General features: G+C 41.1%; 1 protein-coding gene across 1 annotated transcript in view; it reads left to right on the forward strand.

Annotated features, from left to right (window-relative positions):
- UPB1 (beta-ureidopropionase 1) overlaps positions 1-14,054 on the forward strand; it is a 30,791-nt gene extending 16,737 nt beyond the window's left edge. The window contains exons 7-10 of the mRNA XM_061561960.1: positions 2,741-2,822; positions 5,827-5,869; positions 12,139-12,293; positions 13,787-14,054. Coding sequence (XP_061417944.1) covers positions 2,741-2,822; positions 5,827-5,869; positions 12,139-12,293; positions 13,787-13,867 — 361 coding nt within the window. The 3' untranslated portion in view covers positions 13,868-14,054. The remainder of the gene's footprint in view (positions 1-2,740; positions 2,823-5,826; positions 5,870-12,138; positions 12,294-13,786) is intronic.
- Positions 14,055-14,798: the final 744 nt, after the last annotated feature.

Here is a 14,798-nt window from a genome sequence, read left to right on the forward strand (position 1 = left end):
GCTGTAAAAAATGAGCACGCATGGCGATTTAATAACGTATAGGTTACAGCCTGCATTTACGCAGCATATAATGTTTCTGATGCACTCACTGTTACAAAGGATTTATAGTGAGATAATGAAACAAACAATATAACCCCGTTGGTAAGTGAAGAATGAGACACGTGCCGGAGGTGATGTCAGACAGATGAGCCGCGGGATGATGGAGTTTCATCAGATGCACTGCATCCGAACTTCCGAGCTCATACCTTACCGCTCAACACTAAAAAGGGCCTTGGATTTTTTTTTTTTTAAACCAAGATAGATCAGCGGGTTTTTAACTCCTCTGACATAATGATCAATCAGGAGTGGCAGAAAGTCAATGCGTCATTTTAAGCCCCTCAGTGCAAGCCAGTAAATCTATTGGCCCATTGCGCTTGCATACAAGTGATGGAGGCATGAAGACTTGTAGGTGTGGACACAAATGAGGCTGGTTCGATGTGCGTTTGACATCATTAGCCTGAAACTTGCCTCCATTTTTACTTGCCTATTTCATTACCAATTTACAACCCTTTTTGTCAAGCCATTGCTGAATAAAGCCCTCCCCAAACCGATTCGGTTGTGGGGATTGAGGTGGCCGTGCTTCACTGCGCTTGATCAGTATGGGTTGGTCAAGCCATGGGGTAGGTGAAGGGGCAGGATATAATACCCCACTCCAGTGATGTTAGCCGTGGTCGGGAATTGAACTCTGTTCGCTGAGTTTGTAGTGCAGTGTGCTAACCACTGTGCTAACCGCTGCACCACCACTGCACCCTTTGACTTGCATCGTTTTAAATGAATTACTGTATTTCGATTTAAAGCTTTCGTGGGATTCATATTCCTGGTTCTTTCGGTAAAGTCACGTAGTGAGAATTTTATTGTTGTATTTTTATTATTTTATTATTTCCCTTCTACGTGACTTTACCGAAAGAACCAAGAATACAATTACCGTATATTTTCATGTTGTCCACTTACAGTTATGGTTACCCATATTTCCATTCAAGAAATATCATGAAACTAATTTAATGCTGTTTAAGGACATTACAATGTAATCGAGTGAGAAAAACCGTGTATCAGTTTCCACTGTGACGTATGCACAGCTTACTCGTCTCACAATTCAAAGCTACAGTTCCAGTTCCCATTTATTATAAACACATTCTTACGTTGTACTTTACTCAACAGTATTGTACGAAGAATGTCAAGTCATTTACGACTGCTGCACAAACACGACCAAGAAAGGCACCCTAATAGCATGTCGAGACAAAGGCATTTCAATCCATGAACTTAACGTGTTCGATGACGATCACCTGCTGTTGCGTTTGTGTCGTTCATTGGGCGACATTCGAGATGATGGATTCGGGGAGGCCGAGCTCACGTGCCTCGTTCAGGGGACGAACTGCGCGTGGCCGAGCGTGTTAATCGAGCGGCGGCTGACATCGTGCGCTGCCAGCGCTGCAAAGCGTTCTTGTTTCAAATCTCCGCGTGTCGCCAGAGAATGAAGTAGTGATCCGACTGGAATGCCGCTGTGAAATGAGAAATTATTTTTCATTCCAAACAAACATGAAAAGTGCATGGATACAATTTTTTTTTTATCACAGGGCTCTGATGTTTCATTTTAATGGTTTAATCCGTAAGACCCCTTTCCATAAACCCTTGTTTGTTGTAAGAGTGGAGATGAATGGTGGTCTGTAAGGTTGAGCCATTCATCTTTCGACTCTGCAGTTGCCCTTAAAATCCGTTGCAGGTTAGGGAAATATCAGCCTGACCTTTAGTGTTCAAGGAAAGATGAATCAACAGAGCTTCAATAATTCCGGCATCTTAATTTTGTATTAGAGCGCTTGGCGCTCCAGTTAACATACTGCGCTATGAACCTGGCAACCTGAGTTTCATTCCGGGCCAAGGCTAATATCGGTGGCGAGTGATACCAGGGCTTCCGCCCCTTCACCAACCCGCATTGCCCAGCGTGGTGAAGTATGGTCAATCATCCCCCATGATGACATGGCATGGGCAGGCACTCCTATCACGTGTTTGTATTGTTTGTTGTTGTAATGATCTTACCCACCCAACTACATATTCTGATTATGATCCAGCAGTGGAATGACAAAAGGGGCTGTACATCATGTTTTAGTTCTTTAGAGTATATAATATAGTATCACTCCACAATATATAATGTTACATTTCGATATACAGCTTTCGTGACTGCAGGGATTCATATTCTTGGTTCTTTCGGTAAAGTCACGTAGAAGGGAAATAATAAATTTTCTTGCTGTGGTTTTCACACATGATGACGATTGCTTGTGTTGCAATCGAAACGTCGTGAGAATTTTTTTTCCCTTCTACGTGACTTTACTGAAAGAACCAAGAATATGAATATAAAATGTACCCAAAAAAGTGTTGATCTACTTTGGCATTGGAGCACAAATCACATATTACACAAACTCAATCTATTAGTCTATAACACTACCATAAAAGGAAAAGTGGATGACAACATTTTGGGCAAAGCAGATCTTGACTTAAAATTTCCCAAAACGCTGCCTATATAATGTAATTTTGTATTACTGCATTTTTAAAAGCGTAATCTCAGTGTGCTCTCTGAATCTGTGCACTGCTGCACTACATTTGTACCACTATAGACATCAGTCTACGTGGTATCTCTGACGGATTTATAAGGGTTTCAACGCCAAAGCAAAACACGTATTGAATCACTGCATTTGAATCTCCACAGTGAGCCGCTGTGGGCCATCGAGGCAAGGAACGCTGCCATCGCCAACCACTACTTCACCTGCGCCATCAACCGCGTCGGAACGGTGAGCCTGCCAGACTCCAGACCGCCCGGGGTCCTGAGCTTTACAGGCCTGCTCTGGATTTAAAGGATTCAGAGGTCAAAGTTGAGCTGACGTCCACCAGCGTTGGCTTTGCCGTTCCCATGTCCGTGCGGGAATTCACAATGGCGAGAGATAGACGCAGCACTGTGTGTGTGTGTGGCTGCATTGGCTGCGCTTTTCATAAGATGATATTTTTTAGGAAGTGGTTAAACGTTCATTGATTGCTAGCCAAGTAATTTCGACACGTTTGTCAATTTTGGAAGACGCATAGATGCGCTCTGCTACCATCACATGATCGACTATGTCATTATTTTCTCATGCGGCCCCATCTCCGCCCCCCCCCGGACCCACCTCACTGTCAAGCCATTATCAATCCAACCTCTACCTACTAAAGCAACATCGTACTGGAGTTACAATGATGCTTCGGTCAAGGTGACCGTGTGGCTCGGAGGACGGCGTGGGCACAGCTAAGCTCTTGAGGTCGAGTCTGTGTTCCAGCCGCCCAAGATTGATCCTGGTTCTCAGCTTGTAGCGAGCTAATTGTCTCAGTCCAGCCACCAATATCTTGCACGCAAAAAAATCCCCATCATATTAGCGCTGCGACATGTGGCGAACACTGTGGGAAGCCTTGAAACGTATGGATATAGAAGCCTCTTGAAGTGACTCGAGAAAATAAGTAATGTCATATTCCCGGTCTGATCTCTTGACAGGGAGATGATACAATGCTAGCCGCTGCAGAGAGCCAATTAGAAATGCATTCATTTCAAGACTTGACAACAACACAATACGTAATTGGGGGAAAAAATGCCTTGGTCAAAGGGTAAGGTTGTCTTTCAACCCATGCCCATATTTAGTTTGGTTTGTGTGCTTAATTTAGTGTGATGTTAATTGTGTTGCATTGTAGTCACTGCTGATCGGCATTGGTGCTTCGGTGCTGATATGGCGGTAGCCCGTTTGCTACTTGTTTGCAGAGGTTTGCAGTTCGAGCCCGGTGGCCGCCCTGATTAATACTGTGGGTGTATTAACCATTAATACGTGCTATCTGCTTCACAGTGGATGGTAAATATTCCTTGATGTCATCTTTTTGGTTCTTTCGGTAAAGTCACGTAGAAGAGAAATAATAAATAATAATTAATAAAATATAATAACATAATTCTCACGAAGTTTAGGCCACAACGCAAGCAGCCGTCCTCAGGTGAAAACCATTCAGACGCTGTCTCCCCGCCAGAGCTGGTCTTCACCTGAGGACGGCTGCTTGCGTTGTGGCCGAAACTTCGTAAGAATTATTTGATTATGTTTTATTTTTATTATTTTATTATTTCTTTTCTACGTGACTTTACCGAAAGAACCAAGAAGATGAATCCCTGCAGTCACGAAAGCTTTAAATCGAAATTCCTTGATGTCATTCGAAAAAGAGCTGGCATCATTGTCCAAATTAGATTTTTTTTAATAATTGCAAATTACTAAATTGTCTAAAAATAATCACGTGGCAACATCACCCCTACTGGCAGATTAATGCACATGTTCAGCTGGGTGCCGTGTGCACGTTGTGCCACACTGTGACAGCTGCCGATGGGGGTCCCCTTGGCTAGACTGCATCGGGGATTCATATTGGTTGACATGAAATGTGATGTAAGGTGCTTGGAGTTGCTTGGACATTTAAATGCCTGACAAATGCAAATCCTTACCCTTTTAAGTATTGTGCAGTCACTTTGCGACAGAGGCTGCTTCCACAGTGTTTAATAGAAGGAAAAAAATGCTTAGTTTAATTTTACTCTGTAGCGTATTGCAGATAAAGAGAGAAAAAATCATGTTGGGCTTATGCTGTCTCGTAGCATTTCCTGTAATTGTAGTTTCCGGATCGGATAATGATTATTGTTGATGCACATTCATTATTAAATTTATCCAATCTGATTCGCAAACTGATTTTAAAGCTTCCTCGTTTTATAACGTAAATCAGATTAATTGAATGTAACATTGTTTTAGTGGATCATTGAATGGGCCCGCAATTTCTGCTGTGGCTTCATTGGGATGTTCAGGTTTATTGATTGACAAAGGTTTTTTTTTTTAACGATGGATCTGCCTTCTGGAAAAAAAAAGATGCAATTGCGTTTTTTTCTGTCAATTAAATGCCGTGCTTAGAAATTGTCGTCATAGAGGTTGAAGTTGATGGTATGTGCACATAAGGAGTTGTACTTTCCCCCTAAGTGCATTTAATTCGGCCTATCTAACTGCTTATCGAACCAAAAGTCACGTATTATTTTTGACAGACCAAAAAAGTGTTTGAAAATTAGAATTAACAAAACATACATACTAACGTTAAGTTAAAATCCTACGTAATTAATGTTTCTACCACGGTACGCATCAGCATATTTTTTTAAATGTCAAAATAAATGTTCGTGTTGAGTGAACAACATTTTTCTCTACATACTACTGAGCTCTTAATAAAATACAAGCGACGAAAACCTGCCTTATTGTGTTATATAAATGAGCACAATGCACACTTTGGTAGTTGCCATGTATTTTTATTTGGCCGCGACCAACTCACCTTGAATGTACATCTACTACGTAGGCTTTCGCGACCGATGCTACGATTCGTAATTTACATTTGGGTCAGATCGCGTGAGTACATTGCCAACATTGTGACGTACACCCGAGAAAGCCCACGTGTTTAGAAGAAAGGGAATTATTATGAACAGAGGCATTTCATAATTAAATAAGCATGTAATTATATTAACCACCACACACAACATCATTTCCAGTCGTAAAATGTAATAAACAAAATTCGAAAAAGAAATCTGTAATATACTGACATTATTTGATTTCATTGTTTTATAAGTGACTTCAACTTCGCATGTTGGAAACCAAATTGTCGATTAACTGTAAACGTTTTTACTCATAATTACACTACGCAAAACATAAATACATGGTCACCTTATTTCACCCCCCACCTGTGAGATTGGCTAATTATTATTGTCTTTTTCAGGAGTGCTTTCCAAATGCCTTCACATCTGGAGATGGAAAGGAAGGTATGCACTTTACAATCACGATAATCAATAATTCTATGTTTAAATGTCATAGATTAAAATGTGTTTTACAATGCTTGCATGTGCGGTGCATTGCGGCGGTGTAATAAAATCAAAGCAGAGCAGTTATCATGGGGCCACGTGTTCACTGCGATTAGCGATGATGAAAGTGTAAAGTAACCGCTGTGGCACGGAGTTGCGGGAGGCTTGGTCGCATGGCAGTCTCCACTCACGTTGTTAATTAAGTCAGTCAGATTCATTAATGTTGTCTTATTCATTGCTTTGGTCTTCAGTGGGAAGTCATCCGCTACACTTCAATGAGTGTCATCCACTCATTCAGCATTACATTTCGATTTAAAGCTTTCGTGACTGCAGGGATTCATATTCTTGGTTCTTTCGGTAAAGTCACGTAGAAGGGAAATAATAAAATAATAAAAATAAAACTATTAAATTCTCACGACGTTTCGATTGCAACACACCTGATGACGATTGCTTGTGTTGCAGTCGAAACGTCGTGAGATTTTTTTTTTATTTCCCTTCTACGTGACTTTACCGAAAGAACCAATAATATCATTCAGCATTGCTTAAAATAAAAAAATAAACATTTCGTTGATGAATTCCTTTGTTCACTAATCCTGTCAAATATTAACCCTGGCCGCACATGCTTGCAGACTAAATGGCTGTCGAGTTGAAAAAAAACCTGTGGTCGGCTGGGTTTGAAACTTTTTTTTAAACATGCTTTTAATTCATGCGATGATAGTTTATGCCCTTAGTATTATTAATTTGCTTGTGTCTTTGCTTGGGAGTGCCCTGACGTTCTTAGCAGACTCCCTCCAGAGGCCCCATAACCCCCTCTAGTGACCCGACTCAGAAACTGCAGGAAAAGTTGTCACAAGGACGCCACTAATATCGGGCGATCCATTTATAGATCTTCGACTAAAATAATCGGTGGGCAATGAAGACATTTTTATTAAAAGCTTCTATATGTATCGTACAATCTCATACACTACTGAAGCATCAACATTAACAAGCAGACAATAAATATCCTCATACAACCATAAACATAGTAGATATAAAAGTATTATGTTATACGTCTCGACCACCACAAGGCTTTCTCGGAGTGCATAATTTCAGCGGCATTGTTGAAGACAATCAAACTCTGGACCGGCTACGACACACAGCGTCTCATCAGCAGCGTCAATAAACAACTGCATTGCATCCTGTAAAAAGTTGGGAACTCATTTACAATTCAACATGCGCCCGTTGTGGCTTCAATGTTACACAATCCACGTAATTGTTCTCAGCGTATCTTTGGCGTCCGCCCCCATGGGATCTTTGGATGAAATACGCCTTACAAATGTAAATTGTTGTTAATTATTATTCATTAGAAATGCATTTCCCGAGTAGAGCCCTGTAGAGCTAAGAAGCTTTTTTTCAAGGGACGACGTGGTCTGACAGACAGCACCAAAAAGCATGACCACAGTGAGAGTTCACGGAGGAAGAGAAGGGAGTCGGAGGCTTGGACGACAGGAAAGAGAATAAGTATAACCCGTAAAAACAAAGTTTTTCACTATAAATCCTTTATATGCGTGGCGGCTAGAGTCTTCTCGTCCTCTGGCTTGAGATGGCTGCCACCTATGGGTCAGATGATTGTCTGTCAGTATTAAGCAATTGGTAATTAAATATTTAATTTGTTTTCCCTAAACAGTGTAAAATTTTGGAATTTTTTTTCACGAACATTAATTGTCTCGCACAACGAGTCTGTGTGCAAAATGTCAGCTCGATTGGATCACGGGAAGTGGGTTAAAAAACGACCGAAAGATTTGCACGGTCGTAAGCAAGCAAGCAAGCACGCAAGCAAGCAAGCACGCAAGCAAGCAAGTGAACTTAATATAAAGGATTTTAAAAAATGAGCGGTTTGCATGAGCGGAGGACATTCTCGTGCGAGAGACGGGGCATGTTTCTCGAGGGCTCTTGCCTGGCTAAAGCCAAGCACGGACGCGTTAAAAGCATTCAGGCATTTTTATATTCTCACAGAAACTTGGGGTTGTTATTACATTGCTGAAACATATGCGTGATTGAGTAAGATTGTAGAAAATACAGAGCGTGGAATTTTAAATGATTGTTGTGAAAACGATGTCAAGTATCATAAACGTGAGTCATTGGCTGTTGAAGAGTGGTGGCACAATGGTTAATTCGCTGCGACATTAACTCAGCGACCCGAGTTTGATTCCTGGTCATGGATAACATCCGTGGCGGGTGACATTTGTTGCTGTGTTTATAGTAAGTTATACAAATATTAGCTAGAACATTAAAAATTATGACAACTCCCACACCGCTGTCATAGAGTTTGTTAGCTTTACAGTTACTCTGCCAAAGCTCTAATATGATATACAAACACAGATACGTTACAGTATCACATGCTATGTCATGTATAAGTCTCCACATATGAAATGAAAGTTAATTTAAGTATTACAGTAATCCTCTACTGCGGTGAAGACACTACGGGGCTCACAATAAGCGCTGGGTGCAATACTCAGCCCTCGCCACAAGTCGGCGGCAGTCATGAGGTCGTGGGTCCAAATCCCACCTCCGTTATAACTTATTATTTTTTCACTTAAACAATCCTATATATTTAGTAATTCGTTGGAGTGTTTAACAGCATGATAATATGAAATAAAAATGCAAAAAAAATAAACTAGATGTATAATTGTAGAATTAAAAAAATGCATTGAAAGTTTTGGGGCCGCGGGACAGGTAGCAGTTATATAGCCCGGAAACGCCGGTTATTTCTAACTTGCGCAGCTAATTAGAAATAATTAGTGGAGAAGCTGTCACTGACTGGAGCTTGGAGCTTAATTCAGTACCGTCAAGGCCTATAGACCCCCCTCTTTTTAACTTTTAATTAAATTAAAATAATTTTAAATATATAAATGTATTACAACCCTCGCCACAAAGGGACGGCAGCAGTCATAAGGTCACGGGTTCAAATCCAACCTCCGTTATGTTTTTACTTAATAAACCATCCTAATTACTTAATTGTTGCAGTGTTTGTCAGCATGATAACAGTCAATCAAAAATAGAAAATTACGTACACTAGATGTGTTATTGTATATAAAAAAAAAGTGTTTCATGCATCTTGGATGAAGGGTTTAGGGATAAGTCGCAAATTTGTAACTCATTTGGGCGTGGGACATAGCGAGCGGGTGACATAATTTAGCGCCGTGCACCTGGGCCCACTGATTCGTCTTAAGACGGAGTACACTGATGAATATAGAGTATGTAAAAAATGAACCCATAAAAACAAAGTTTTTCACTATAAATCCTTTATATGCGTGGCAACGGTTTTATTTTATTATTCATTTCTGCTTTTTCTTGAGTAAGAGTTTCATTTTTATCACATTGGTATTTTAAATTAAATATGAATTTTTTTTCTTCCTAAAAAGTGGAAAATTTTGGAAAAAAATTTGCACGACAATAAATTGTCATGCACAACGAGTCTGTGTGCAAAATGTCAGCTCGATTGGATCACGGGAAGTGGGTTAAAAAACGACCGAAAGATTTGCACGGTCGTAAGCGTGCAAGCAAGCAAGCAAGTGAACTTAATATAAAGGATTTAAAAAAAAGCAAATTGTGATCGGTGTGGTGTGTAAATTAAATCTGGTATACCTAAACTCGAACCTTAACCCAAGTTAACCCTATCAATAAAACCCGTAGAGGCAAGCAACAGTGTATGAATCATAATAATAAAGACATTCTGTAATAGTGATTTACAACTCTTAGTCATTCCACTGCTGGATGAAGGCCTCCTTACACCATGTTGGTCAAGGGGCGTATGACCATGGTTCAGCACGCTGGTCAGTGATGCTTGGTGAAGGGTTGGTGGGGGGGCTTAGGAAAATTCTAGATTTGAAGTTTTCGTGACTGCAAGGATCCATACTCTTTGGTTCTTTCGGTAAAGTCACGTAGGTGAAAATAAAAAAATAATAAAATACAATAAAAATAACTAAATTAAATCACGACGTTTCGTGCTCAACACAAGCGTCCGTCATCATGTAGGGACAGCCAACAGCGAAAACAGTTGCTGAGGTATGCCAAAGAGATGGCTCTGACAAGGGATTATATAGCTGAGGAGGGTGGCTTAGGAAAAGTTGAGATAGCACTCCCTGCTGCTTGTGTTAGCCACGGCCCAGGAGTCACACTCAGGCTATCAGGAGTATAGTGCAGTACGTGTCACTGCTCCTCTCCTATGTACGGATAAAAATTGCGCACAGTATTGTATAATAATATATTCAGTACCATAGAGAGTAATGCATTTCCTGGATGTATGAATGTATTTAATGAATATTAAATGTGTAATGAATATAAATACATTGTGATGAATATATGCACGGTTGATGTGTTAAAAGAATTGATGTGTATGCGTGCATGCGATTTTAATATTCAATTCAAAGTGCCTGCTGCCTTGAAACAGAGAGAGAGCAAGGCTTATCCGCACAGACAGAAATTCCACATTCTAATGGGATGGCCATGAACTAGTCCTGTTTGTCAATCCATAGCTTGATGAGCGACTACATGTATTGCAATGCAACACATTGCAGTATATAAATACAGTAGTACTCTAGTGACACTTTGAATAGACATGTTAATTCACGCTTTTTGGATTTTTCAGTAAAGTCACGTAGGTAAAAAATTTAAATAAATTAAATCACGACGTTTCGGGTGCAACACAAGCGTCCTTCTTCAGGTGGGGACAACTTAGCGAAAGTACAACACCGCTTAAGCGGCTTTCACTTGAGCGGTGTGCTTTCGCTAAGTTGTCGTGATTTAATTTATTTTAATTTTTTACCTACGTGATTTTACCAAAAAAAACAAAGAGTATGAATCCTTGCAGTCACGAAAACTTCAAATCTATATTAATTCACGATTTAAAGCTTTCATGACTGCAGGGATTCATATTCTTGACATTACCGAAAGAACCAAGAATATGTTAATTCACGTTTGTTAATTCCCACCACCTATCTCCACCCAGCAGTATAAATGGGTACAACACAGTCGGTCGGCAGGTCACGTGTGGTGGGGTAAAACGTGGGTAGTCCCACCTCTCCGATTACTTTTGGCTAGCATGGAAGAGTAGGCCAAAATGCTCTTCCAGGACTGCTTCTCAACCTTGACCACTAGACAGCACACACTTTCGAGCTTGCTTGATCTTCGCCCCACTGCACGAGTGTCTTCATGTCTGTGTGAGTATCCCATTGTCTTTGTCTCCATATCTCTGTCTATGTGTGTGTGTCCATGTCTTTGTGTCTCCATGTCTGTGTGTTCGTGTCTCTATGGCTCCGTTATAAAAAGTGTCAGCACACTCTCGATGCATGTTGTCTAATGCATTGAATCGCAACATTAAATTACCTGTTGCTACGGAGTAAAGATGGCTTCAATATTACAAATCATTGGGGTATCTAAATGGATCACCCTCTATTTGCTGTCTCTCCTGCTGAAGTAGATGTTGTTATCGTTGTTTTCATGAGATGGCACGGGCCTTCCCTGCAAATGAGACGGTGCAGCCAAAGGGAGCTTACTTTCGTTGTAGAAATAACGATGGGAACGACGGTGCCCATGGCTGTCTTTAAATCTACGCTTGACAATATAATCTGTCCACTGAAATTGTAGGCTCCTTCTCAAATGCAGCAATGCCCCCCGGTGTTGCTGCAGTTTACCATTCCCTGGGTGTGCCATTAGACGCCACATCAATTCGCAAATAAAAAAATACTGGGCACGGACCTATCGTTTTCATTTCCATACCATCCGGCCCCTCCTCTATCCTTCCCTACGATCTGCCGACAAACCGTGTTCATGGTACATCCTTCTGCTATACCCAGTCTTCCATGATCCACTCCCTCTCTTTGCTTCCCCTCGACAGCATGCGTGAAAGTCGGTAAGAGTAGATGTTTGACTCAGAATGTTATTTCAAGTGCAAAATGGCTGCAAATCTCTTAAATTGGCATGGTTGTGCGTTCCTGTCTTTCAAGGTCAGTGAATCGTGTACAATTTGTGCAACTGGTGGCCTGGAGAGGTCAACACTGCACGGACTTTAAGTGTTGTCAACCTCATATGTGTGGGCTTTATATCTGAGCACTCCAGTTTCCCTCTGCATTAAAAACACTCCATAGAATATCAACGGTCGAAACATCTCCGATGCAGTGCCCTCTCAAAATGCGTAGAGACGTTATTAACGCTTCATTGTGTTGTGCACACACATGCGCACACCGCAGCTCACTGCGAGTTCGGCCACTTCTACGGCTCGAGCTATGTGGCAGCGCCGGACGGGAGCCGCACGCCGAGCCTGGGACGCATGAACGATGGGCTGCTCATCGCCGAGCTTGACCTCAACCTGAACCGGCAGGTCTCCGACCACTGGGGCTTCAGGGTCAGTGCCATTTTTTTTAAAAATCACGGTTGCTGAGCACAAACAAGGGCCAAAAAAAATGCCAAGTGGCCAGAAAAGGCGGTAGTTCTGTATTTTTGTGCCCGGGGCAAAGTGGCATGCTCGCGTCGCCCAAATATGTAAGTCACCAGCTACTGGGAGTTAATTCGTTTCCAACAATCCGGATTCACATTTTCGCGGTGGCCCCCTCGGAGTGGCTGATCCACCTGCCCCGACATTGCTACGGCAACTGCCGACTCAACAAACAGCAATTCAAACAGCGCTGTTGAAGTAGCACTTGACCAGAGTTCATATGATTCTTGAATTGAGCAAAGCTTTTGGAGCTTGGGAAAAGGAGATGATGGGAGGGAATTCCAAGATTGATAATTTTGAGGGACAAAGCAGAAAAGAAAAAAAAAATTCGACCTGCACTCTGGTCATTGAACATAGATTGGAAGAGGCGAAACGTGTAGACCGAGACCTCCACATGGGTAGAGGAATCAATACCTGACGTTTGATGGTAAGCTACATTGCTGAAGAGCTGCCAGCACATGCGACAAAGCCGCCTGCCCAACGTGGTGAAGCCGAGTAAGAGCGATCGGGTAATATCGTGTCCTTCGTCTACCCCAAAAGTGATTACCCAAGTGGTTTTCTTTTTTATATGTTGTACAATTGTACAGTGTCACGCTTAGAATTAATTGATTTATGATACAGAGTTTTAAATCTTTCTCTTTAATTGCTGAGTGAGGAAATATTCAAAGCAAATGCTACTGCTTAGGTTTTAGCGGCTGTGCTGTATAATTACACTGGTCAACACACTTTTTCTGGCATAAGGTATTCCAACGGTGTTAAGGTAATTTTGGGGTGCTGATTCCAAATCTGGCATCAGTTTTTGTCTTTCATCACATCAGGTTTTTGAGATATCAAATATTGCATTTTTAATAAAACTGCAGAAGAAAAATATTAAATAAATGTGGATATCTACATAAAATGATAATATAAATACACTATCCTAAAAATACAGCACCATATTTTAACACTAAAGCAGTCACTGACTCGCAACAACTTGCAATCATAAGTGACAGAGTTAATTTCGGGTAAAATCAATGAAAATGGGGTATGCCGATAGCATAAAATGAGATGTGATAGAGCAAATCTGAGATCAGATTTGGAATCAGCACCCTGAAATTAGTCTAAAACACGCAGTAAAACCCAAAGACACGTCGGCGCTATTCAGAGGAAATGTTCACACTTTCTAGAACGTACACATATAGCTACACATACGTACACAACCACAACTACAAATGCGCATGAACACTCATACACACACATTTGCATGCGCACAAAAATGCATACACCTGAACACGTACTCGACACGCATACAATCTTATTTTCAGCACAAAGATGCTAGAGGATTTTAATATTATGTTTTTTGTAACAGAAAATATATGTGCAAGACTGTGTGTGTAAATGCGCGTGTGTGTGTGTGTTGACAGATGACGGGCCGTTATGAAATGTACGCAGAAGAGCTGGCCAGAAGCGTGAAGCACGATTTTAAACCTGACATCCATAAATAGTGGCAACTGAGATGGGCTGCTTGAATTAAACATGAAGACAGAGAAAAAATATTTGACATTTTATTTGAAGTAATATCGCAAATATTAAATACTGATTCAGGCCCAATTATGATTGAAGGACTGAATGTTATCCTTACCCTTTTGAGAATTTCTGTAAACACGTGTAAATAAAACTGTCTTCTGTGAAGTGGCCTATGCATTTTTTTTATCTGCTGTGAGTATAAATTTCGATTTAAAGCTTTCGTGACTGCAGGGATTCATCTTCTTGGTTCTTTCGGTAAAGTCACGTAGAAGGGAAGTAATAAAATAATAAAAAATAATAAAAATAAAACATAATAAAATAATTCTCACGACGTTTCAGCCACAACGCAAGCAGCCTAAGACGTGTCATTTAGACTCTGTCTTATCGACAGACATGTTCTTCACCTGAGGACGGCTGCTTGCGTTGTGGCCGAAACGTCGTGAGAATTATTTTATTATGTTTTATTTTTATTATTTTTTATTATTTTATTACTTCCCTTCTACGTGACTTTACCGAAAGAACCAAGAAGGCTGCTGTGAGTATTTAACCACTTGCTTTGCCTGTCAAGCAACGATCAAGTTAGCACAATTACATTTACTTCCATTCCAATTCGGGAGTTGGGGCATGCGGCCAGTTGATTATAAGCCTCATTGACATCTGAATATGGCCCAGAACCAGACAGGGCCAGGGGAAGGCTTCGTCAATTTCGTCATTAGTTGCATCAATTGGTACACTCGAATGTGATGTCAACGGCACGACTCGACTTCTTCCACAGACACTGGTGTTTAAACCAATGAGCCCTGCGTGTGTGTGTGTGAATTTATAAAGGGCTCTGATGAGGACCAGGAGCTGAGCTGAGCCTGCTGCACTGTGGCTCTCAGCAAATGTAGGTGGCCAGGGAAAGGTGGG

This window comes from Lethenteron reissneri, chromosome 28 (assembly GCF_015708825.2).
Source record: "Lethenteron reissneri isolate LAM-NWPU_2019-01 chromosome 28, ASM1570882v1, whole genome shotgun sequence".
NCBI classification, from domain to species: domain Eukaryota; kingdom Metazoa; phylum Chordata; class Hyperoartia; order Petromyzontiformes; family Petromyzontidae; genus Lethenteron; species Lethenteron reissneri.